We start from the raw sequence: 22,839 nt of genomic DNA, 5'->3' as shown, positions 1-22,839 counted from the left end.
GGTGTCCCTGTTTCTTACAGAAGCAAGGTCTGAGTGGCTGGGGCCTCCGGGACCCGAGAAGTCACTGCGGCAGGAGGGAGGACACCCAAGTCTCTCTGCCATCGTTTCCCTGCTCTGACTTTGGTTTTCACGTGTGATTCTCAAGATTCCTTCTGGTTCTAATATTCTACGTCCTTTGTTTTTCACGCAATACCCACAAGGGAGGTCACCCTTCCCTAGAGCCTGCATGGCATGAGTTAGTACCTGCCTATGATGGTATATAGGCTGATTGGCCTCCTGGAAGGTCCTACTGCTTTCGCACATGTCCCCCTATAATCCACTCTCCTCCGTGCAGGAGCCCGGGCAGTCCTTGAAACAGTAAACTGTTTACTTAAACTGTTTAAACTGTTTAAACTGTTTCCTTACTTAAAACATAGATAGATAGATAGATAGATAGATAGATAGATGATTGATAGATAGAGAGATAGACGATATAGATAAATAGATGGGTGGATGGATGGACGAATGGAGATGATAGATAGATAGATGATAAACATGATAAATAGATAGATGGTTGATAGATAGATAATTGATAGATGATAGGTAGATAGATTGATAGATAAATAGATGGGTTGATGGATGGATGGATGGATGGAGGGATGATAGAAAGATAATAGATAGATAGACAGACAGACAGAGAGACAGATAGGCATTCATTACACTTAGAGTTAAATCTCACTCCTTCCCATGACCCAACTGATCTGGCCGTTGCTTACCTGTTGGATCTACCCCACCTCCCCCCTTCCATCCTCTGCTGTAAAATGCCCAACGCGGGCTAACTCGCGGATTGCATGCTGTCCCGCCCTCCTAGAGAGCTGCTCTACCGATTTCTTATTTTTTGAAGTATTGATTTCTTTTCACTCAAGTCTCAGCTCAAGTATGACCTCTGCAGATAGACCTTTCCTGACCCCCTTGTCTAAAAGAGCTCTCTCCTCCAGTCCTAATGGACCACGTCCCACGGTGGCCTTGACTCTTTCGTTGCCTTCCCTCTATCTGGATGCAAGCTCGGCGCCAGCTGACGTCTTACATGTCTTGTCGACCTGCATCCGCTGTACTGGAAACACACACAGTGCTCAGGACATGTTCTGGATGAATGCATTTTTCATAAACTAGCCTTCATGTGGTTAGAACACACTTATTCCAGGTGAACTTACAAGACTTCCCAAAGAGGAAAGAATGAGCTTATTTGGTACGGAGTCTCACCAGACGCAGTAACCCAGGCCCACAATTAAGACCCATTTCTTCCAAGTCTGGCTCCTGGTTTTGCTTTGTTTTGTTTTCGCTCTGCTCTTAAAATCTCAAATCATTTCAGAGTTTCAGGCTTTCCATGGAGATTTGATGCAAATCATCAGAGAATCAGGTGGGTTTTTTTCCCATGCTTTATGGAATCTTGGTCATAACAAATCACATGTTTCAAGGAAGCTCCTTTAGAAGGTTAGCGCAGACCATCGTCACCAGAACGAGCGTTGAGGGTCTGGCGGCCTTGAAGCTGAGTTCGGGGCCCCTGACTTGTCACATGAGCACCAGAGGCGGGGGGGGGGGGGGGGGGGGAGGAGGAGGTTTTGCATCTCCCACTTAGAAAAATTGCTCTGCGTTAGTCTGTTTCATGCACTAAAATTTCATGCGCTGAAATTCTCATTGGAAGAGTAACTCTGAATACCACTGATCAAAGCCCACTTCTTGGACCGATGAGGACCTTGAAAGAAAACGCCTTTCCCAGGAGCGCGGGGTAGGGTAGCAGTTGAACTGGAACTGGCATCAGGTCTGGGGCCCTCCTCCAGGGCTGCTTACACCGCAGGACTTCACCGCGGGCCAGAGACTCAGATGCTTTCCAACACCAAACCCTCCCCCGAGGATGTGTGAGCACCCTGCCTCTGCCTGCTGCAGGGACCACAGAGCGAAAGCTTTGGTCTTCGCCTCCATGCCGAAGGACATAAGCCACGGGGAAAAAAAAAAAAACCCAAAAACAGAAGGGCAGCACGAGGTAGGATGAGCTGAGCGTGACAAGAATGCCGATGGCTGGAAGTTTGCAGGGAGCAGGGTCTGCCTCTCTCCAGAGAGCCTGTGCGGAAGCATCACGGGCGTGGTTAGGCCTGAGCTGCGTCTTGGATCGTGAACAGAAGACCAACAATTACAACGTCTGGTGAAACTCGAACAGATTTGCGTTTCGCGTGTCTGGCCTTGGCAGGCACGACCCGAACGGCACGATCGTGCGTTCAAGCATCAGGACCGTGCGTTGTCTCAGACTTCAGAATCCTGTAATTGCATTTGGAGCCCTTCTTTCCGCGGTGATATCATTTGCTTCCAACACAAGCCCGGACTGTTTGTGTGTTAAAATGGGCAGCCTGCCAACATTGTGAGGGAGCGGCCGGAGTCCCAGCGCGCTGTGCTTTATTCTCCTCAGAGGAAAGAGAGAGAGGAAAAAAAGAGAGAGAGAGAGAGAGCTTGAACTCTTGGCAGCTGCCTCTTAAACACACAAGACGAATTTGCAGATCTCCCCGCTGGCGGCCTCTGCCAGGAGAGAGGGCAGGAGACCAGCACAGGTGCGGGACGGGAGGCACACGGCGGGCAGGGCTCGTGCTCGGCGTATGTTCTAGACTCTCATCCCCCAAGCGGGGAATTGTGGTCACCGGGGCAGTTTGCTGGCCATGCGGACTCCTGGGCCCCAGCCCCAGAGTGGACATCACTCCTCAAGTGATTTCCACTGTTGTTAGTCCCCAGGGCGGGAACGGTAGGAATAAGGCAGCCTGTGACCCTGGACCATACGCACGTCGATACAGACGCCGCAGCTCAGGTCCCCAGCAGGTGTCGTCACCCCAACAAGAGCGGACAGGGGCTGCTCTGGTCCCAGTGTGGCCTCAAGTCCTATGACGTCATAATCACAGGCGTGTCTGGGAACCTCTCCTCCACCAGGGACCTTAGCGTCACGATGTCACTGCCATCCTGACAAATGCGAAGCCCGCTAACCCTGCTCCCTCCTTTTCAGCTGTGGCGGAAATTTGCTCGCGGGGCCTGTAACTTCATGGTCACCTTCATCCCCTGGGAAATGAGGATAAAGAAAATCGAGAGTAAGTGTGGGCGCTCGGGGGGTGGGGAGGGGCAGCGGGGAGGCCCTGCCAGTGGCCAGACGACAGCGTGGCCCGAGAAGGGGCTCCGTGTCCTGGTCCTCGCCCTGCGCGTGGTGAGGCGCCGGGCTGGACACGGGACGGTGGAGACGGAAGGCATCTGTCCGCCGCTTCCCCGGACGACAGCTGTCCCACATTCGCTGCGGCTCACGGGTCGTTCGTGACTCGGACCCGACACAGACCCAGAAGGAGCAGGTAGAAAACTGCACAAGGTTGATGTGAGCATTTGCCAAACCAAAACTCAGAAATCTGCATTTTCTTAGGGGTGAGTGGCACCATTTAGAAAACATATTCTAAACTCATTCACACAACACACACCCATAACACAGAGCACACAATGCCAGGAACAAACTCAACAGTGGGTCTGAAATGAAGGAAGCTGTAAAATTGGGCCACCACATGTTTCAAGAGTCTTGTGAGAGGCACAGGTGACTTCATGTTTGGAAGATGTGGACCTTCTTAACGTCACTTCACAGGTTTCCAGAAATTTCAGTAAAAACCTCAACGCAGTTTTTTAATTTTCTGTACTCAACAAGATGATCGTGAAACGTAGATGGAAGAAAACCACCCAGAAGACGCGTCGAAACAAAAATTTTTTGACAACGCACATGAGCTTGCGTAACCAAAGGGTTCAAGTACAATGAGGAACACTAGCGCCCTTGAATCTGTAGCACAGCACTGCAGATACACTGGATTCTTACAGAGTTCTGTCAGATCCTCCACTTAAAGTCCCATTAGCTATTAAATATAAAATAGGGAAACCACGAAAGAATTAAGAGAGAGCGTGTGATCGCCGAACGGATCAGGACAGAAGCCCGTCCAATCCCGAAGGCGAAGAAGGAAATCATCAAGGAAGAGAGGGCTGCATTTGGTCACCTATGAAGGCAACCTGCATCCTTGAGACAGCAAAGCTGACAGTCAAAGGGAGAAAAGCCCATTTTCAGCATTTCAGTGGAATTTAGCACCGGCACACGCGATGGGCGGGACTGCCCACTGGGAAGGCGTCTCCGGGGCAAAGTTAAAATTTGTAGCAAAAACCTTCATGCTGTTTGTGCCCTTCGATAAAACTCCCCCATCCCTTAATGACAGAAGAAACGAGAGCCACGACAAAATCATCGCAGGCGGACAAAGTCGGTGCCCCACCCGGATTTCTCGACTTGGCTGGTCCAGCTTTTCCCAGCAGCTCTGGGTGTGGACGCTGTGACTCACGGCTGCCCCTCCCCACCCCACCCCTCCACCCCACCCCCCACCCCAGGTCTCCGGAGCGTCACCCTGGGCCAACACTGTTCCAGATGCGGGGCACACATCACCTGCCCCAGCTGAGGGCGCAGAGGCCGTGATGGACGAAGTCCAGCTCCTTGTGCCAAGTGGGGCCAACCCACCGTGTTGTGCAATCTGCCTTCCAGGATCCTCCGTGGGATCGGCGGAAGCCAGGCTCCAGCACCGTATCCTTGCTTGGCCCTTTCCCCTGACCTGCCCTGACCCCCACACTCCCTTTCTCCAGAGAGCACTTGCCCAGTGTGCCCTGACCTTGGACAGAAATGGTCTACGGCAGACTTATTCACCCCAGTGAATCCCCCACCAAGTGAAAAGTCAGAAACTTCCGAGATGGCCGGGAGTGGGGCGAGGTTAAGTAAACTACGGAAAATTCAACTGATGAAGCAATACAATTTATTTCATGGAAGAATTTTTTTTTGCGTGAGAAAATGCTGATAATAATTAATAACTCAAGATGCATGTTGTAGACAGATGCGAATTTTATACAAAAAATCTATACGTGGAGAATAACAATGAGGGGTCACACGAAAAGCTTGTTAGAAACTCTAATGGTAATTAAAAAAAATTTTTTTAACGTTTATTTATTATTGGGAGACAGAGAGAGACAGAGCATGAGCCTGGGAGGGGCAGAGAGAGGGAGAGAGACACAGAATCTGAAGCAGGCCTCAGGATCCGACTGTCAGCACAGAGCCCGACGCGGGGCTCGAACTCACAAACCGCGAGATCATGACCTGAGCCGAAGTCGGATGCCTAATCGACAGAGCCACCCAGGCACCCCAGAAACTCTAATAGTAATTTTAATTTAGTGTTCTAGAATAGGTAATGTTTTTTTTCTTTGTGATATTTTGTGTTTTCCTATTTATTGTGACCAACATAAACTAAATTTGAAATACAGATTCAGGGGATTTTTTTGTAAGTATGGTACGAATCACACACTCCCTTATCTTCTTAATAGAAATTAGGTTTTGAATACACTTTTTATTTAGAATAAAATATATAGGAAAGTTGTAAGGAGTTTCTATAATTGCTTTACCCAGTTTCCCCTAATGTTAACATCTAGCCAATTGCTATGTATCTTGAAATTAAGACAAAAGAATTCTAAGAAAAATCCTGGGAATTCTCAAAACTATAACAAATATATATATATATAGATAGATAGATAGATACCAAATTCTCAAAAGATGCTGATTCTTTTTTTAAAAGAGTTGTTTTTTTTTTTAATTTTATTTTTATAAGGAGAGCACATGAGCAGGGGAGAGGAACAGAGGGAGAGAGAGAATCCCACGCAGGCTCCCAGTGCCAAGCCAGAGGCGGGACTCGATCTCACCACCCTGGGATTATGACCTGAGTAGAAGTCACGAGTCAGACCCTCAACCGACTGAGCCACCCAGGCTCCCCTCAAAAGATGCTGATTCTTCTGAACATACATGAAATGTTGTAAATTTGACGAGTATTTGAGAAGTATTTGGACATAATGAATTTGAAGTATAATGACATAATGAATATGTCATTAGGGAAATTATGAAATTAGGCATTTTTTTTGTGCTTATAACTGGAAATACTAGGGAACATCTTGCCCCACGTAAATGACTATTTTGGGGGAACACCCGAGTTGGCCTTCTTGGTCTGTGCCCCGATAGACAAACAACTACAACACTGCTTACAGAGAACTTGGCACCGTGAGGGTTTTATATTGTTCATCCTGTTTATACTGTTTTGGTTTTTGGTTTTTGGTTTTTGGTTTTTGTGTGCGGGGGGGGGGGGGGGGGGTTTGTTTGTTTGTCTTGGGTTTTGGGTTTTTTTGGTTTTTTGGTTTTTTTCGTTAATCATTCTTATTATCTTGTCTTTCTTTAGGTCATTTTGGATCTGGTGTCGCCTCCTACTTCATATTCTTGAGATGGTTATTTGGAATTAATATTGTGCTCACAGTGATGACAGGTGCTTTTATCGTCATTCCAGAGGTAAGAACTAGTCCAGGAGAGATAAAAATGCCAGTCGTTAAAAACAAGAGATGTGAGAGCAGTTTCATAACACGACTCCCCTCATCATCCTTGTGTTCAAGCAAACTTTTTCTGCGGAGGGCCAGCTAGGAAACAGCTCAGGCTTTGCGGGGCCACGCGGCCCCCGTCACACCCCTTCTGTCTGCCACGCGGTGTGAAAGTGGCCACGGACGGCACATGAACAGTGTGGCTGTACTCCAGTAGAATTCTATTGTTTTTTAATTTTTTTGATGTTTGCTTATTTTTGAGAGAGCGAGAGCGAGCAGGGGAGGGGCAGAGAGAGAGGGAGGCACAGAATCCGCAGCAGGCTCCAGGCTCCGAGCTGTCGGCACAGAGCCCTGATGCGGGGGCTGGAATCCATGAACCTCAAGATCACGACCTGAGCTGAAGTGGGCCGCTCAACCGGCTGAACCACCCAGGCGCCCCCAGTCAAATCCTATTTATGGATACTGAAATTTGACTTTCAGATCGTTCTTAAGCGTCACAATATATCATTCTTCTTTTAATTCTTTTCCAACCATTTAAAAGTGCAAACACGCTTCTTAGCTCTTAGGCTGTTCAAAAAGAGGTGACAGGCCAGATTCGGCATCTGGGCCAGTGTGCTGGTAAAATAAAACCCACTTCTCAACTAACCTTTGTCCTCCCAAAGTAAATGGGGTTATTTTCCGTGCCATCAAAGAAACCCGGTGACCTCAAAAACCCATCTGTGGAAGCCCCGTCCAGCCCAGAGACAGAATACCCGGGCGGGCTGATCAAGCGAAGAGAAAATCTGCCCACCCAGGATTACCTCTCCATCAGTGAGAATCAAGCAGAAATCCAGCCCCTAGAGATCTCACACATGCAACGCCTTCACAGGCCGTGGGGATCGGCCACCCCTTTGCTTCTGGTCCCCTCCCCTCTCTGAGGATCCCATGACATCCTGTTCTCTCCCACCAGCTCATTGCGGGCCAGCCCTTCGGAAGCACGGACAGCAAGACGATCCCCAAGGAGAGTGTTATGTCTGCCCGAGACCTGGACACCGTCTGGTCCCTGGGGGTGAGGTGGAGGCTGGGTGGCACTCTCATCTTGAGGGAGGGCTGAACGGGAGCCACAGTTCTGGAGCCTGGAAGTGACACTGAGTGTTCTCTCTTCGCAGGGTTATCTACAGTACTCTGTCCTCTTCTACGGCTATTACGGCAGGGAGAGAAGGATCGGGAGAGTGGGCTACCGGCTGCCCCTGGCGTACTTCCTGGTGGGCATGGCTGTGTTTGCTTACAGCTTCATCATCCTCTTAAAAAAGTATGGCTGCTCAGTTTCTCCAAATACATGCCAAGAGTGATAGGTGTGGTCTCAAGCTGGTCAATATCATGCAAAGTTAAGGCAGAACTGTACCCACTTTGTAGGTGGGGGGACCAAAGCTAAAGAGAGATGTGCTCATTTTAACCAGCAGCTGTGTGCCAGGTTCCGAGCTGGGTCTGGAGAGACAAGAATCCCATAGACTTGCCAGTTAACGTAATTTCAGGCAATTTAGTAAGTGCGGTGACAGAGATAGGAACAGGATGGTCTAAGTGACCAGAGCTTGCAGAAAGCCAAACATTCTCCGTTGGCCGCACGTCGGCCTGTGACCGAGCTACGAGTTCGGTAAGGGACAGGCTCGTGCGCGTCATGATGCGGTTGGCACACCCGGTCCATCACCGAGAGGAGACACAGTGGGAGGAAGACAGTGGGAGGAAGTGGCTGGGGGTGAGGAGTCCCGCACGGTCCCCACCGCGAGACCCACAGCCACTCACTTCCCCTCCCTGGGCCTCATTACTAAAATGGGCAGGTTGGCTCCCAAGACGGCCAGGTGCCCTGCCAGCCTTCACACGCCCCGCTTCTGTACTGGGGCCAGACACAGCGGACTGACTGACGGGCTGGGAGTCCAGGGAGAACCTGGCCCCGCCCTGCGTGGCTCACCGGCTGCTTCTGTCGGCCTCGTGGGCACCATCACCATCAAAAAACAAAAGCCTAAGGAGGTGCACAGTGACCCAGGGGTCTCCACTTGGCAAGAAGCTTTCCAGCCTGGCTTCTGGGGGGTCCTCAAAACCCCCACCTGGAGGACAGGCCTTTTCCTCGATGTTACAATCTAAGAGACGGATGAGAGCCAACTCAGGAGCAAGGACTGTGGAGAGAGAACAGATAAAAGCTTATCACCAGAGACAGTCTGAAGGCAGAGGGACTTTGACCTTCAGTCTGAAGGAAGAGGGACGGCGGCTCCTGCCTTCAGAGGCATCTCAAGGGTGTCATGGGCAGGAGGCGCCTGACAGGCTCCCTTCAGTGGGCAGGAAGAAGAAGTCAGCTCAAGGGAGAGTTTGATTTCACAATCACACTGCCCGGCCCCGGGCACACATGCCTTCAGTGACCTCCCGGCCACCAGAGTGGCCAATGCCATTTGCACAAGAGGGGCGCCGGACCCACCGGTGCCCCCCAGGGGCGGCCGGGGCCCATCTGCCGCCGCCCTCACATGCTCGTCCCGGCTCCTCTCTTGCAGGATGGCCAAGAACTCGCGCATGAGCCTCGCCAGAGCCTCCAATGAAAACTACACGTTCTGCTGGCGGGTGTTCTGTGCCTGGGATTACCTCATCGGAAACCCAGAGGCCGCCGAGAGCAAAACGGCCGCCATCGTAAACAGCATCAGGGTGAGTGGGGCGGCTCAGGGGGGGGCCGAGGGCAGTCAGGGGACCTCCGACCTCGCCCGCAGCCTTGACCGCGGAGGCCCAGGGCCTCCGCGAGAGTCCGAGTCTTCCTCAGCGAGGGGACCGGCCCCGTGCACCCACAATCCCATGGAATACAGAACGAGGCATTGAAAAACTCTTTATTTCAATTTTCTAAATTTCATCCCCCGAAAATTTCAGTTGGTGCATTGCTGGTAATTTGCATAAGGGATTGCCTCCATATTGCAGGTAATTTGTGAGTGAAAAAATACACGCGTGTTGGCGATGTGAGCTTTAGTGGTAGCTCAGGAGAGGAAGCAGTTAGAAGCTCGCAGGGACTCGGGTCTACTGAGCAACCCGACAGCTCAATGCTGCCCCTTTCGGGAAACACCATTAGATCATTTCATTTATTAAATAACATGCTCTGCCCCCTCGTCTCCCCAAGCCCCCATCTGCATTTATTTTATTTTAATTATTTTTTAATGTTTATTCATTTTTGAGAGAGAGAGAGACAGCGTGCAAGCAGGAGAGGGACAGAGAGAGGGGAGACACAGAATCCGATGCAGGCTCCAGGCTCTGAGCTGTGAGCGCAGAGCCCGATGCGGGGCTCGAACTCATGAACAGCGAGGTCCAGACCTGAGCCAAAGTTGGGCAATTAACCAGCCGAGCCACCCAGGCGCCCCTCCATTTTTATCTACTTATTATTATACAAAGCACTGATGTCAACAACGTCTCAAGGAGTGGTTCCAGATACTGACTCATCATTTCTTATCATGAAATAATTCTAAAGACTTATGATGAATGGTAACGCTAAGCTTCTAACTGAATGTGTCTTTCCTTAAAGGAGGCCATCCTGGAAGAACAGGAGAAGGAGAAAAGTAAAAACCTGTATGTATGGAGACTCCCCATGCTTCATTCATTGAAATGCTACTTTAATTTGGTACAAAAATGATCCAACTATCTATATCTTATTTTCACACATCGTCAGGTGGCTCTTCTTCGTTTTTAAAAATATTTTTAAGTTCATTTATTTGTTTTGAGACAGAGAGAGAGAGAGAGAGAGAGAGAGAGCAGGTGAGGACCAAAGAGAGAAGGGAGAGAGAATCCCAAGCAGGCTCCCTACGGTCAGCATGGAGCCCGATGCAGGGCTCGAACTCACAAACTGCAAGGTCATAGGTTGAGCTGAAACCAAGAATTGGACATTTGACTGACTGAGCAATCCAGATGCCCCTCTTCTTCCTTCTTAAAATCCGTCTTTCTAGTAATGTGACACGTGGGAAGCCTGTAATCTAATCGGTCAATAGCAGTAGTCAAGAGTGGCTCCTTCCTCCTTAGATCAGGCCATAGCGTGGGAGTTCTTTTACTTAGATGAGGCATTTTTAGGACCAATTTCTAGTTTGCTAAATTAAGCAAAGAGTACTTTATTCTTTTTAATGGTTATTTATTTCTGAGAGAAAGAAAGAGAGATAGAGCGTGAGCGGGGGAGGGTCAGAGAGAGAGGGAGACACAGAATCGGAAGCAGGCTCCAGGCTCCGAGCTGTCAGCACAGAGCCCGACGCGGGGCCCGAACCCACAAACCGCGAGATCACGACCTGAGCGGAAGTCGGACACCCAACCTACTGCGCCACCCAGGTCCCCGAGCAAAGACTACTTTATTTAGCAACAAATCCCGGAAGTCACAAGACGACCAATTCTTGTCGACAAGCCTTCCAAAGTGATGGCTCAGATCTGAACTTCTCTGGGATTTGAGGGCTGTCTGGGTGAGGTGAGGCCCTTTAGCCAGAGAGTTGACCCGGAAGGGCCAATCCCCCAAGGGACAGTGACCTGTCCTCATGGGACAACTCTCTGACATCCTCCCTGGGTCTTGAGCCCCTGGATTCGTTTCCGTGATGCAGAAAGCCTGTCGGAGCCATGCCGTGGACGTGGGGAGGTGCGCAAGCCCACGCAAGCCCCTGAGGAAGCAGGTGGGAAGGATTCCCCACAGGGAGGCAGGGGAGGGGCGCCTACTCTCCCTTCGTCCTTAGCTCCCACGACCCGGGACGGTCCCCTGGCCCTTCCGGGCCTCCACTTCCTCCCCTGTGAAAGGAGAATGGGGCTCCATAGAAGCTACTCAGAGGGCAGAGAGCACCCACCCATCACAGTCACCCCCCGGGCACAAAACATGCCGACCACTTTGGCGCCCACCCCGATTCCCTGAGTTAGAACGTCTGGATGTGGGCCACCACGATCCACATTCTTAGCAGGTGATTTTGCTGTCCCCCCACATTTAAAAACTGCAGCGTCTGGCTGCAAGATAACGCATGACCCATCATGATAAGCAAATACGTCAACAGCAAGAATAGCCTGTTCCCCAAGTCTCGTCCACAAGCGAATCCTGAATCTTCCCGCGGCTGCCAAAGCCTGGGGAGAATAGGCCCGCGATAGGCTTTCTGGGATATCCAGGATATTATCACAGGACGCGGAAGGATTGGGTAGAGACGGGGGAAATTAACCCTTGACTGGCAACCCCAGCCTGTGCCCGTCACGTGCCCTGTTGGGCGCAGTCAGCACGGGGACCGACAGGTTGCCCCCCCCCACCCAATGACCATAGCGTGGCCTGGGCGCCCTGGTTGGCCCCCACCAAGGACGGCAGCGTGGTCTGGGCACAGGAGCAGGTGAGAAAGCACAGGACGCTATGAATGGACCTCACCCTCTCTCAGATCCTCCATCGGCAGTGCTCTGACTCTTCATCTAAAGTTCTGCACAGAAAGACAAGGTGACGTTCATCAGATCATTTGGGGGTGAGCTTCCCCCTTGTACAGATGATGAAGGGCCGCCACTGATGTGGACGGGGGTGTCGCGACCAGCCCGAGGTCACCCAGAGGGTGGAATTATGCTTTACAGAGAGGCTGGTACACCTCTTCTGTGCCCTTCACGTCCTCCTTGGCCACGCCCCTTCCTGTGGCACCTGCTGCGGGGCAGGGCCGTGGGGGCGCCACAGCTGCGTGCAAACGGCCCCTCGCACCCCTCACCCCTCACCGGTACCCGCTGCTCAGTGCCCCCCCACGGCCCCTCTGAGGCTGCAGTGTGGGGCACCCACCGAACCCCGGCCAGCGTGCGTGCACGGGAATCTGACAGGCTAGGGGCAACGCCGGGGGTTCACTCTCGGGGAGCCACCCTTGACCAGCAGGGAGGAAAGCGATGACAGAGGCTTCCTACTTCTCGCCGGGCAGACCGTTCTGAGACACAGCCCGCACGCCCCTCAGAAGGCCCTGCCGTTGCCGCGAGCTGTGGCCAAGTCCGTCACGTACCCTGCCCTGACTGCTCTTTTTCCCGTCTCCCCCATAGACCTCCTGGGATCACATCCCGAGTAAAGTACTTGCAAACAGGCCTCTGCCTGATGCTCTGTTTGCAGGGAAACCCAGGCTAAGTCTGGCCCCAAAGTTGGAAGAAGACGCCTTAAAAATAAGGCAGTTGGTTGGGGCGCCTCGGGGGCTCAGTCGGTCGAGCGTCCGACTTCGGCTCAGGTCACGATCTCGCGGTCCGTGGGTTCGAGCCCCGCGTCGGGCTCTGTGCTGACAGCTCGGAGCCTGGAGCCTGCTTCGGATTCTGTGTCTTCCTTTTTCTCCCTCTTCCCCTCTCATGCTCGGTCTCTCTCTCTCTCTCTCTGTCTCAAAAACAAATAAACACTAAAAAAAAAATTTTTTTAATAAAAAGATAAGAAATATATATATATATAAGCAGTTGGAATCAGTGAGTTTGCCCCCAGAGTTAGAAAGGAAAGAGCAAACCCCTGTTCCATTCCTCGTTCATCATCTAGAAAAGAGCTAGGATGTGTTTATACGCGCTGGGCCCGTTCCAGGAGCTGAGAATACCACGGCGAGGAAGAGTAAACCATTTCAGAGCGTATGTTCTCGAGGGAAAGACAGCTGATCACCTACCGCATGGACCTGTGCACAGTGTCAGATTCGCAAGACTTGTTTCGAGTCCCCCTGAGGGCAGTTGGGTGGGCTTAGAAGTCCTTGTTGATCCCTTAGGAGAGGAGGAGTTTGGGGGTGGGTAGGGGGAGCACCGACGTCCCTTAGGAGAGGAGGACGCTTCAGGGCAGAGGGTTCACACGACACGAGGTGGGTCCCGTCGTTCACGCGGTGCCCGGAGCGCAGCCCAGCGCAGCCCGCCTCTCCCCGCAGGGCAGTGACCGTGTGCCTGAGGGTTGTTGCCAACGTCCTGGTGCTTCTGTTGCTCGCCGGGAGCATCTGCCTCATCTACCTCGTGGTGGACCGGTCCCAGAAGCTGGAGCAGTCAAAGAAGGAGCTGACGCTCTGGGAGAAGAACGAGGTACTCACCGCCTTCCCCGCACGCGCCCTCCAGGAGAGACGCGAGAGCAGCCTGCCCTCCCCTTCCCGGCTGTTCCTTAGGCAGGTGGGCTGGAAATATCCCCCTGGACAACCTAGTCCCCCTGTCCCAGAACACCGACTGCACGGGCTCTGAGCCACAGGGGCCACACCAAGACCTGGAGGGATGGTTTGGTTGGTCGCTGTCGGGAACGGTTCCGATTCAACGTCACCTTCAAGTGTTTGTTTCCTTCTTCGCCTTTGGGTCTCGCAGACTGTGGTTTGCTGCTCTCTCGTGGTGGTTCTTCACACACACACGTTTCCAGACACAGACATCCCCCGCAGACTCGCTTTAATGACCAAATCGCAGTCCGTGGCACCTGTCATAGCTGACCACACGCCAGCTCTTAAACACTTAGGTTGTTTTTCTTTTTTTTTTTTTCAACATTTTTTATTTATTTTGGGGACAGAGAGAGACAGAGCATGAACGGGGGAGGGGCAGAGAGAGAGGGAGACACAGAATCGGAAACAGGTCCAGGCTCCGAGCCATCAGCCCAGAGCCCGACGCGGGACACGAACCCACGGACCGCGAGATCGTGACCTGGCTGAAGTCGGACGCTTAACCGACTGCGCCACCCAGGCGCCCCTTAGGTTGTTTTTCTATGTCTTTTTTTTTTTAAACATTTATTTATTTTTGAAAAAGAGAGAGAGAGAGCACAATTAAACGTTTATTTATTTTTGAAAGAGAGAGAGAGAGAGCACAAGCAGAGGAGGGGCACAGAGAGAGGGAGACACAGAATCCGAAGCAGGCTCCAGGCTCTGAGCTGTCAGCACGGAGCCCGACGCGGGGCTCGAACCCACCAACCATGAGATCATGACCTGAGCGGAAGTCGGACCCTTAATGGATGGACTGGCCAGGCGCCCCTTCCGTATTTCTAAATTAACAGGGATTTCTAAATCCCAAACCAGGCTTGTTTGCTAAAAGGTCTCTTCTCTTGGTCGATGTGAATATTCCCATGATGGAAGCGGCCGAGAGAAACGTTACGACCACTCTGCTAATTCTTAGTATCTGTTGTAAGGCCGCTGCCTCCAAAGCCCCGTTGGCTTTTCCCGCCAAGGTCTAAAAGGCAGATGCAGAGACCGTCCCGCCGACTGCTGTTGTAGAAACGAGCGTCATCCTTGGAATTTACGGAGCAAAGTGCGTAGGGGAGAGGCCGTTCTCAGGTTTTCCTCAAGCGACCCTCGTTGTTCAGAACCTGAGACGGCATCAGGTCAGGTTTTCTCAGGCCTCTTATTTCATGCCAGGTAAGTGGGTTACGTGTGTTTGCAGAGAGACCAGGTTTTTAAAGGCATATTCAGATACGGCATCTTTCCTTAGCTCACACCGCCCGGGTACCAGCTAAACGTCCTTCTTTCGTCGTCAGAAAGGCAGACAAACGGGACCCAGGCGTGACCCTCGAGATATTTACTCTTCCGTGTGCAGAAAGTGTATCCGATCACCTGTCGGCACCCCCCTTTCCTGTGTGTAATAGTCGGGTCGCCTCCACCCGCCACCCAAGTGACCAGCAGGGCAATTGGGAGACGTGGCGGGACTGCTCACAAATCCCCGGGGGCAAACGTCAGCATCTCGGATTAAAGCCGGCTCCTAAAAGGAGTAAAGCCCGCGACAGGGTGGCAGGGGCCTCTCCGAAACATCGAATCGGCAGGGATCTGGGGGAGGGTTTCCGCGTGGGAGCCGCACAGCCCTCCGGGTGCCCACCGACCGCACGGAAGGCCAGGAGGCCAGCGGGAGACACGTGAGTCCGGGCCGGGGGGGGACTGGGGACTCACGGCCGGCTCGCGCTCTCTCGGCAGGTGAGTGTGGTCGTCTCCCTGGTCACCATGCTGGCCCCATCAGCCTTCGACCTCATCGCCGCCCTGGAGATGTACCACCCGCGGACCACGCTGCGTTTTCAGCTGGCGAGGTACGGGAGCCCCGTGGGAAATGCCACGCGGGGGGCACCCGTGTGCCCCGCACACGGGGGACCCGCGTCCCTCAAGAGCCCAGCTTGTTCGCTGCCCTTCAAGCTTAGCACAGAACTTCCCCTCTCAAGGAAAGCAGGATGCGCAGGAGAGAAAGGGGGAAGGAGGAGGAAAAGGAGGCCGGGAGAGAGGGGTGGACAGGGCGGTGCGAGGCTGGTGGCTGGACGCGACGGCTGGGGGTGCTGGAGGCCCGAGGCGTGGCAGCTGCTGGGTCTGACGGGGTGTCCTGGGACCGCCCATGGGGACAGGGCACCCACATCCGTTTCTAGTGCTGGCTTCGCCCCGTCTCCCTGAAAACTCCACTGCCCCCAGAGGGCGGTCCCCTCGTCCATGCGGTAGACCAGGAGCGGGGACTGTTGGCCGAGCGGGGCCGGGGAGGCGCCACACAGCCCCGCCTCACATCTGCCTCTGCATCGTCTCTTGTGCCGCTCGGTGACATTCTGCAGAACCAGTCGCCCGCCAGCTTCGGGCTAGGTTGCTCTCGTTCAGGAGTGGGAAACGTTGTCCCGAAAGACCAGAGGGTGAACGGTTTGGGTGCTGTGAGATAGGTCTCTGTGGCTTCTGCTCAGCCCCGAGGTTGTTACATCAGGACAGTGGCCGGGGCAATTTGCAAAGGAGCAGGTGGGTGTGGCCGTGTCCCTCACAACTTTACGGACAACAATAGGTGAGGCTAGGATTTGGCCTGAGGGCTGTTTGCCTCTCCCTAAAACCCAACTGTCATCTCAAAGGCAGGAAAACACTACTAGAAAGATCGAGGGGTCTCACTGTGGTTTCGATCTGTATCTCCCTGATGACGAGTGATGCGGAGCATCTTTTCATGGGTCTGTGGGCCGTCTGGATGTCTTCTTTGGAGAAGTGTCTGTTCAGGTCTTTTGCCTGTTTCTTCACTGGATTATTTATTTCTTGGGTGTTGATTTTGGTAAGTCCTTTATAGATTTTGGATCCTAACCCTGTGTCCAATATGTTATTTGTAAATATCTTCTCCCATTCCGTCAGTTGCCTTTTAGTTTTGTTGTTTCCTTTGCTGTGCGGAAGCTTTTGTATCTTTTTTTTAAAAAATGTTTATTTTGAGAGAGAGGGTACATGTGTGTTAGCGGGGGAGGGGCAGAGAGAGAGGGGAAGAGAGAGAATCTCAAGCAGACTTCTTGCTGTCGGAGCAAAGCCTGATGTGGGGCTCAGTCCCACAAACTGTGAGGTCATGACCTGAGCCAAAATCGAGAGTCAGACGCTTAACCGACTGAGCCCCCCAGGCGCCCCAGAAGCCTTTTATTCTGATGACGTCCCACTAGCTCATTTGTGCTCTTATCCCCCTTGCCTCCGGAGATTGTCTAGTAAGAGGTTGCTGCGGCCTGTTTTCTCCTGTAGGATTTTGATCGCGTCCTGTCTCACTTTTAGGTCTTTCACCCATTTTGAATTTGTTTTTGTGTATGGCATACATAACAGAATACTACTCAGCGATCAAAAAGGAGGAAATCTTGCCATTTGCAACAACGTGGATAGAACTAGAGTGTGTTACGCTAAGCAAACTAAGTCACTCACAAGTGGAATTCGAGAAACATAACAGATGAACATAGGGGAAGGGAAGAAAAGTAAGATAAAAACAGAGAGGGGGTTAAAAACCGTAAGAGACTCTTAAATACAGAGAACAAACTGAGGGTCACTGGAGAGGGGTGGGGGGGATGGGCTAGATGGGGGATGGGCATTAAGGAGGGCACCTGTTGGGATGAGCGCTGGGTGTTGTATATGTTAGCTAACTGGAATTAAATAAGAAAGAAGGAAAGAAAGAAAGAAAGAAGGAAAGAAAGAAAGAAAGAAAGAAAGAAAGAAAGAAAGAAAGAGAAAGAAAGAAAGAAAGAAAGAAAGAGAAAGAAAGAAAGAAAGAAAGAAAGAAAAGAAAGAAGGAAAGAAAGAAAGAAAGAAAGAAGGAAAGAAAGAAAGAAAGAGAAAGAAAGAAAGAAAGAAAGAAAGAAAGAAAGAAAGAAAGAAAGAAAAGAAAGAAGGAAAGAAAGAAAGAAAGAAAGAAAGAAAGAAAAGAAGGAAGGAAAGAAAAAAGAAGCAAGGAAGGAAGGAAGGAAGGAAGGACGGAAGGAAGGAAGAAAATAAAGAAAGAGCCGGCAAGGGGTCTGCAGAAACCTCCCCACCCAGGGTGGCTCCGGGATGAGATTCCAAACCGGCCCAAACCCGGTCCTCCTCCTGTGCCCAGCCCCGATCTTGACCTGAGAGAGAGAAGTGTCTGCCTCAGCTCTGTCCTCACCAGCAAGCATTGGGGAGGATCAATTCTATTACTGCGTTGGTTCTAACAGCAATCGTATTATACAGATCGGTCTCGTTATTCACGGTCAAAACTAGAGAAACAGAGTCATCAAGAGACTCGCCCGAGACAAATTAGGGCTAATTCTGGTCATAAGAGCAAGACATATTGTTTTAGTCCCATTAACTCACCACAGTAGATCATGTCACCTTTTGTCCAGGGCCCGGGGAGGCCCAGAGCAAAGGGGGAACCAGGAAAGCACGTGTTAATCCTCTGTTCTCCTGTCGGGCAGCACTTCTGAGCATATTCGGAGGGTCCTGCCCTGTGCAGGTGCCCCAGATGCAGAGACAAACGGGTTCTGGCTGGGTGCACCGGGAGTCGAGGGAGAGCCAGGGCTCCTCTGTGCAGGGAGTAGAGGAGAGAGCCAGAGCTGGGTGCGCAGGGAGTCGAGGGGCGAGCCAGGAATCCTCTGTGCAGGGAGTGGAGGGGTGAGCCAGGGCTGAGTGCACAGGGAGTTGAGGCGCGAGGCAGGGCTCCTCTGTGCAGGGAGTCGAGGGGGGATCCAGGGCTCCTCTGTGCAGGGAGTGGAGGGGCGAGCCAGGGCCGGTGGCAGTGATGCCCCAGACCCCCCTGCTGGCTCCCACCCACGTGTCTGAACTGCACCTGTGAACAACGGGGCCTTGGGGACCGAGGGGCGATGCCAAGCATCAGCTTGGAGTCTGGTCCTCGGGATAAAGCCGTTTCTCTTCTTCATGCACCTGTACCGGTTTCGTGACCCCCTAAGTGCCAGTCAGGGTCCCCGGGAGGAGCTGGTGAACCCGTCGCTCGCCTGTCTGGCCTCGTTGTCCCCGACGCGCGTCTGCCAAGGCTCAGGCCGTGTGCTGGGAGATCCCAGGGCTTGTTGGCCGGGCCGGGAGCGTGTCTCTGATAGGTGGCCGACTGACCCCCCGCTCGCAGCTGCCCAGAGTCCCCCGAGCGGCTGGCGGCCTGACCCGCATGTGGGAAGCAGACCCCGCGGCGCTCAGGTGGTGTTCCGCCTCTGGAGAACTCTGGACCTGAGCCGCTCACTGGGCCCCGTGTTGCAATCCACTTGTCCCTTCAGCGTGCGCCTGACCGGTTGGGAGGCTCGAATGAGATCCTGCCTGGAAAATCACTTTACGAACCAGGAATGGGGGCACAAGGACACGTAATTTACACGACCCTCTGGAGCCCCACCTCCTCAGCTCACACACTTCCTGCGACACTAGCGGCTTTAGTATGTTGCCCCCAGGACGGGGCCTGAAGGGGTCCCCAGGCCCCACCCAGACCGGCGGAGCAGGACGCGCTCTGGAATTTTTATTTCCTCCCCCCATACGATTCTGAAGGGAACCGCGTGGGGCAGCCACTGTCTCGGGGTGACCGTGAGATTCCCTCCCAAGTGGGGCACGTCCAGAACCTCGGGCTTGCGTGTGGGGCTGTCTCTCGAGGCGGGCGTGTGTTTTCAGGGTCCTCGTGCTGTACCTGGGGAACCTCTACAGCCTGATCATCGCTCTCCTGGACAAAGTTAACAGCATGAGCGCTGAGGTGAGTGCTGTCCTCGGCAGAGGCCCCCGTCCCATCCTCGCTGCCACGCCTGCACGCGCACATGCACACACACACACACACACGCACACACATGCATGCATGCCCACTTGTGCACGCACGCACATGCATGCACACACATGCCTGCACGCGCACATACAGACACACGCACACATGCACACGTGCAGCACATACACGTGCACATGCACACACACATATGTACACGCATGTACGTGCACACAGATGTACACGTGCATGCGTGCACACATGCACACATACACACATGGGTGTGCGCACATACATGTGCACACACATGCCTGCACGTGCACATACAAACACACACACACGTACAGCACACACGCACGTGCACACACATGCACGTGCGTGTGCACAGATATACACGTGCACGCGCACACATACACATGCACACACGTGCGGCACATACACGTGCACACGCATACACACGTGTACACGCAGGTACGTGCACACAGATGTACACATGCATGCGTACACACATACACATGCACACATGCACACACATGGGCGTGCGCACATACATGTGCACACACATGCCTGCACGTGCACATACAAACACATGCACACACGTGCAGCACACATGCACGTGCATACACACATGCATGTGCGTGCACATAGATATACACGTGCACGCGCACACATACACATGCACACACGTACTCACACATGCGCGCACACGTACACACGCGCGCACACGCACACCCACCGGGGCCATCGCCCTTGCGGACATTATCACCGCTTACTCTTGCCCTCCATTCGTCTCGTTCACCACTCAACTCAGCTGTGGCCTTCTCAAGGTAAAGGGAGCAGAATTAGCCTCGTTTCCAAGCTAAAGAAACTGAGGCCGGAGCTTATGGCTAGCGAGTGACCCAGCCGGGAGAGGGGAGCGGGGGCGTCTCGACTCCCGCTCCCTTGCCCGGGGCCGCCCCGCCTCTGTGAGCTCCATCCATGGGGTCGAGGCGGGCGTCTGCGGCGACAGCGGACGATCCCGGGAAGGGAGGCTGGCCGTGAGACTCACTGAGGCGCTGGGGAGAACGCGAGCACGCGTGGGGACAGTTCAGAGGGGGCCCCCCTCCCGGGCCCGCCCAGGGCAGCTCCGGCGCCCCTTGTAAGCCCGCGGCACCTGTGAGGCGCCCCACGTGGTGGGGGAGGGGGGAGGGGGGAGGGGGCGTCGCCGGCGCCACCTTCCGAAGGCTCCCACGGGCAGAAGCGGCCGTGGCGCCGCACGGACCGGGCCCCTACTCGCGATGCGCCCGCACACCGCCCCGGAGCGTCCCCGTCAGCCTCAGCCTGCTCCTCTGTAACAGGGGGTGACGACTGTCCCGACGCGCTCGCGGGGGCGAGAAGATGCGCCGGGTGTTAACCCGGATGGTGTCTGGAGGCCGGGGCTGAAGGGGCCAACCACCCAGCTAGAGAGAGAGAGAGAGACAGAGAGAGAGTGGACAGACAGACAGAGACGGACAGGGAGACAGACACAGTGAGAAAGAGAGAGGCGGAGGGAGATCTTTCCCAAGCAGTGCTGTTCTGGGTGTCTACCATGCTTATTTACAAACACGCAGCAATCTTTTTTGCTTCCTTCCGTCGCCCCCGCAGGAAGCTGCCACCAGCAGTAACGCGAGCCACTGGACGGGTTCTACTGTCTTCTTGGCTGCCAGTGCGGCCCCGGAAGGGGAGAAATGGGCCACACGTGGGCCCGGGACCGGGCTCGGGAGAGGCGGAATGTGGACCCCAGAGGAGGCTGGCCTGCCGACCCCCACCTTGCCCCTCGCGGGGGCCAACAAGACCGCCATCTACACCCAGAGTCTTCAAGACCAGTGCTGGGAGACATACGTCGGCCAGGTGGCTCCCTCGGTCCCCCGCAAAGCCCCTCCACAGCCATTCATCACTTCGTTGTGAAGGGTCACTACCTCTGTTTTATAGGAAAGGAAACTCAGGTTCAGTGAGTTTCCGATTTTCTCCGATTCAATGGTAACAATCAGCACAAAGACCCGTGCAGTGTTGGCTACGTGCCGGCCCCGTGTTAAGCGCTTAGTCCTCGTGAGACCCTATCGTGACCCTCCTTGTAGACACACGCGGGGAAACTGAGACTCAAGGGGTGAAGGTACTTGCCCGTGGACACAGACAGTAAAGAGCAGAAGGCAGGTCTGAACCCGGGCATCCGCTCCAGACTTGGTCTCCCCGTACGGGATCTCATGCAGAGAATCTCAGCAACCCCCCACACCCCCCCCCCAGGTTATTGTCTGTCCTGTGAACTTGAATCACTGGCCCCAAGTGGTCTCCAGTGGCTCAGAACCACAGACCTCAGGTTCTGTCCTGGTTTCGTGTCAGGTTGGACTCAGATACCAAAATTCAAATTCAGATGAACAAATATTCGTTGAGCGCCCATTAGGCACCAGACGCGAAGATGCCACGGTGCGGGGGCAGGGGGACTGGCAGAGGTTGGGGGCCCTGCGGGAGGAGGTGGCCCCAAGGACCCCCTGTGTTCCAGGAGATGCTGAAGCTTTCCATCATCGACATGCTCTTCACCGTGGCCAGCATTCTGCTCATCGACTTCTTCCGAGGACTTTTCGTCCGGTACCTAAGCGACTACTGGTGCTGGGACCTGGAAAGCAAGTTTGTGAGTGAGATGCTGGGTCCACGGGGAAGCTCCTATGGCTGCACCCTCCTCTCCTGATGTGGCTGAAATGGGAGGGAAGAGGGGAGGGTGCACAGGGCTGAGTTGCCTTCTCATTCTCAGCCGTACTGTTTCCTGGGGTGGCCACGCAGACCGCGATCTCTCTGTGTCTGTAACACCAAAGAACCCTTTGCACGTGACTATCGTGAACTGGTTTGCACAAGGAACTTTGGAACCGTTTATTTATTTTTTTAACATTTATTTATTATCTTTGAGAGAGAGAGACAGAGACAGAGTGTGAGCAGGGGAGGGGCAGAGAGAGAGGGAGGCACAGAATCCGAACCAGGCGCCAGGCTCCGAGCTGTCAGCCCAGAGCCCGACGCGGGGCTCGCACTCACGAACCGTGAGATCATGACCCGAGCCGGAGTTGGATGCTTAACCCACTGAGCCACCCAGGCACCCCTGGAACCGTTTTTTAATGTGAAATTTCCTTTTCTCTTGTAGCCTGAATACGGGGAATTCAAAATAGCAGAGAACGTGTTACATTTAGTCTACAACCAAGGAATGATTTGGTAAGTATCAAAGCTCCTTCTTACCTTTGTGTACCTCTCATCCAGGCTAAGATTTTTTTTTTAAGTTTATTTATTTATTTTGAGAGAGGGAGCGTGAACGGGGGAGGGGCAGGGAGAAAGAGACAGAGACAGAATCCCAAGCAGGCTCCGTGCCGTCAGCGCTGAGCCCGATGCGGGCCTCCAACTCACAAACCATGAGACCATGACCTGACCCGAAATCAAGAGTCAGATGCTTAACTAACTGAGCCCCCCAGCCGCCCCCGGACTAAGATTTTGCCTTACTCGGTCTGGAAGGGACACGATTGTAACAAACACAGTCACAAGAATTAAAAGTGACATAAACAGTTCCTAACTAGA

At 53.4% G+C, this 22,839-nt stretch overlaps 1 protein-coding gene across 1 annotated transcript in view; it reads left to right on the top strand.

Moving 5' to 3' along the window:
- TMC3 (transmembrane channel like 3) overlaps positions 1 to 22,839 on the top strand; it is a 39,967-nt gene that overhangs the window by 8,056 nt on the left and 9,072 nt on the right. Inside the window, exons 4-15 of the mRNA XM_058736395.1 lie at positions 3,026 to 3,107; positions 6,297 to 6,403; positions 7,379 to 7,477; positions 7,578 to 7,720; positions 8,952 to 9,099; positions 9,959 to 10,002; positions 13,284 to 13,431; positions 15,282 to 15,391; positions 19,185 to 19,263; positions 20,890 to 21,135; positions 21,785 to 21,913; positions 22,415 to 22,482. Coding sequence (XP_058592378.1) covers positions 3,026 to 3,107; positions 6,297 to 6,403; positions 7,379 to 7,477; positions 7,578 to 7,720; positions 8,952 to 9,099; positions 9,959 to 10,002; positions 13,284 to 13,431; positions 15,282 to 15,391; positions 19,185 to 19,263; positions 20,890 to 21,135; positions 21,785 to 21,913; positions 22,415 to 22,482 — 1,403 coding nt within the window. The remainder of the gene's footprint in view (positions 1 to 3,025; positions 3,108 to 6,296; positions 6,404 to 7,378; positions 7,478 to 7,577; positions 7,721 to 8,951; positions 9,100 to 9,958; positions 10,003 to 13,283; positions 13,432 to 15,281; positions 15,392 to 19,184; positions 19,264 to 20,889; positions 21,136 to 21,784; positions 21,914 to 22,414; positions 22,483 to 22,839) is intronic.

Source organism: Neofelis nebulosa, chromosome 7, assembly GCF_028018385.1.
Source record: "Neofelis nebulosa isolate mNeoNeb1 chromosome 7, mNeoNeb1.pri, whole genome shotgun sequence".
NCBI lineage: Eukaryota > Metazoa > Chordata > Mammalia > Carnivora > Felidae > Neofelis > Neofelis nebulosa.
Note: the sequence above shows the minus strand (reverse complement) of the source record. Positions and strands in the feature narration are given on the sequence as shown.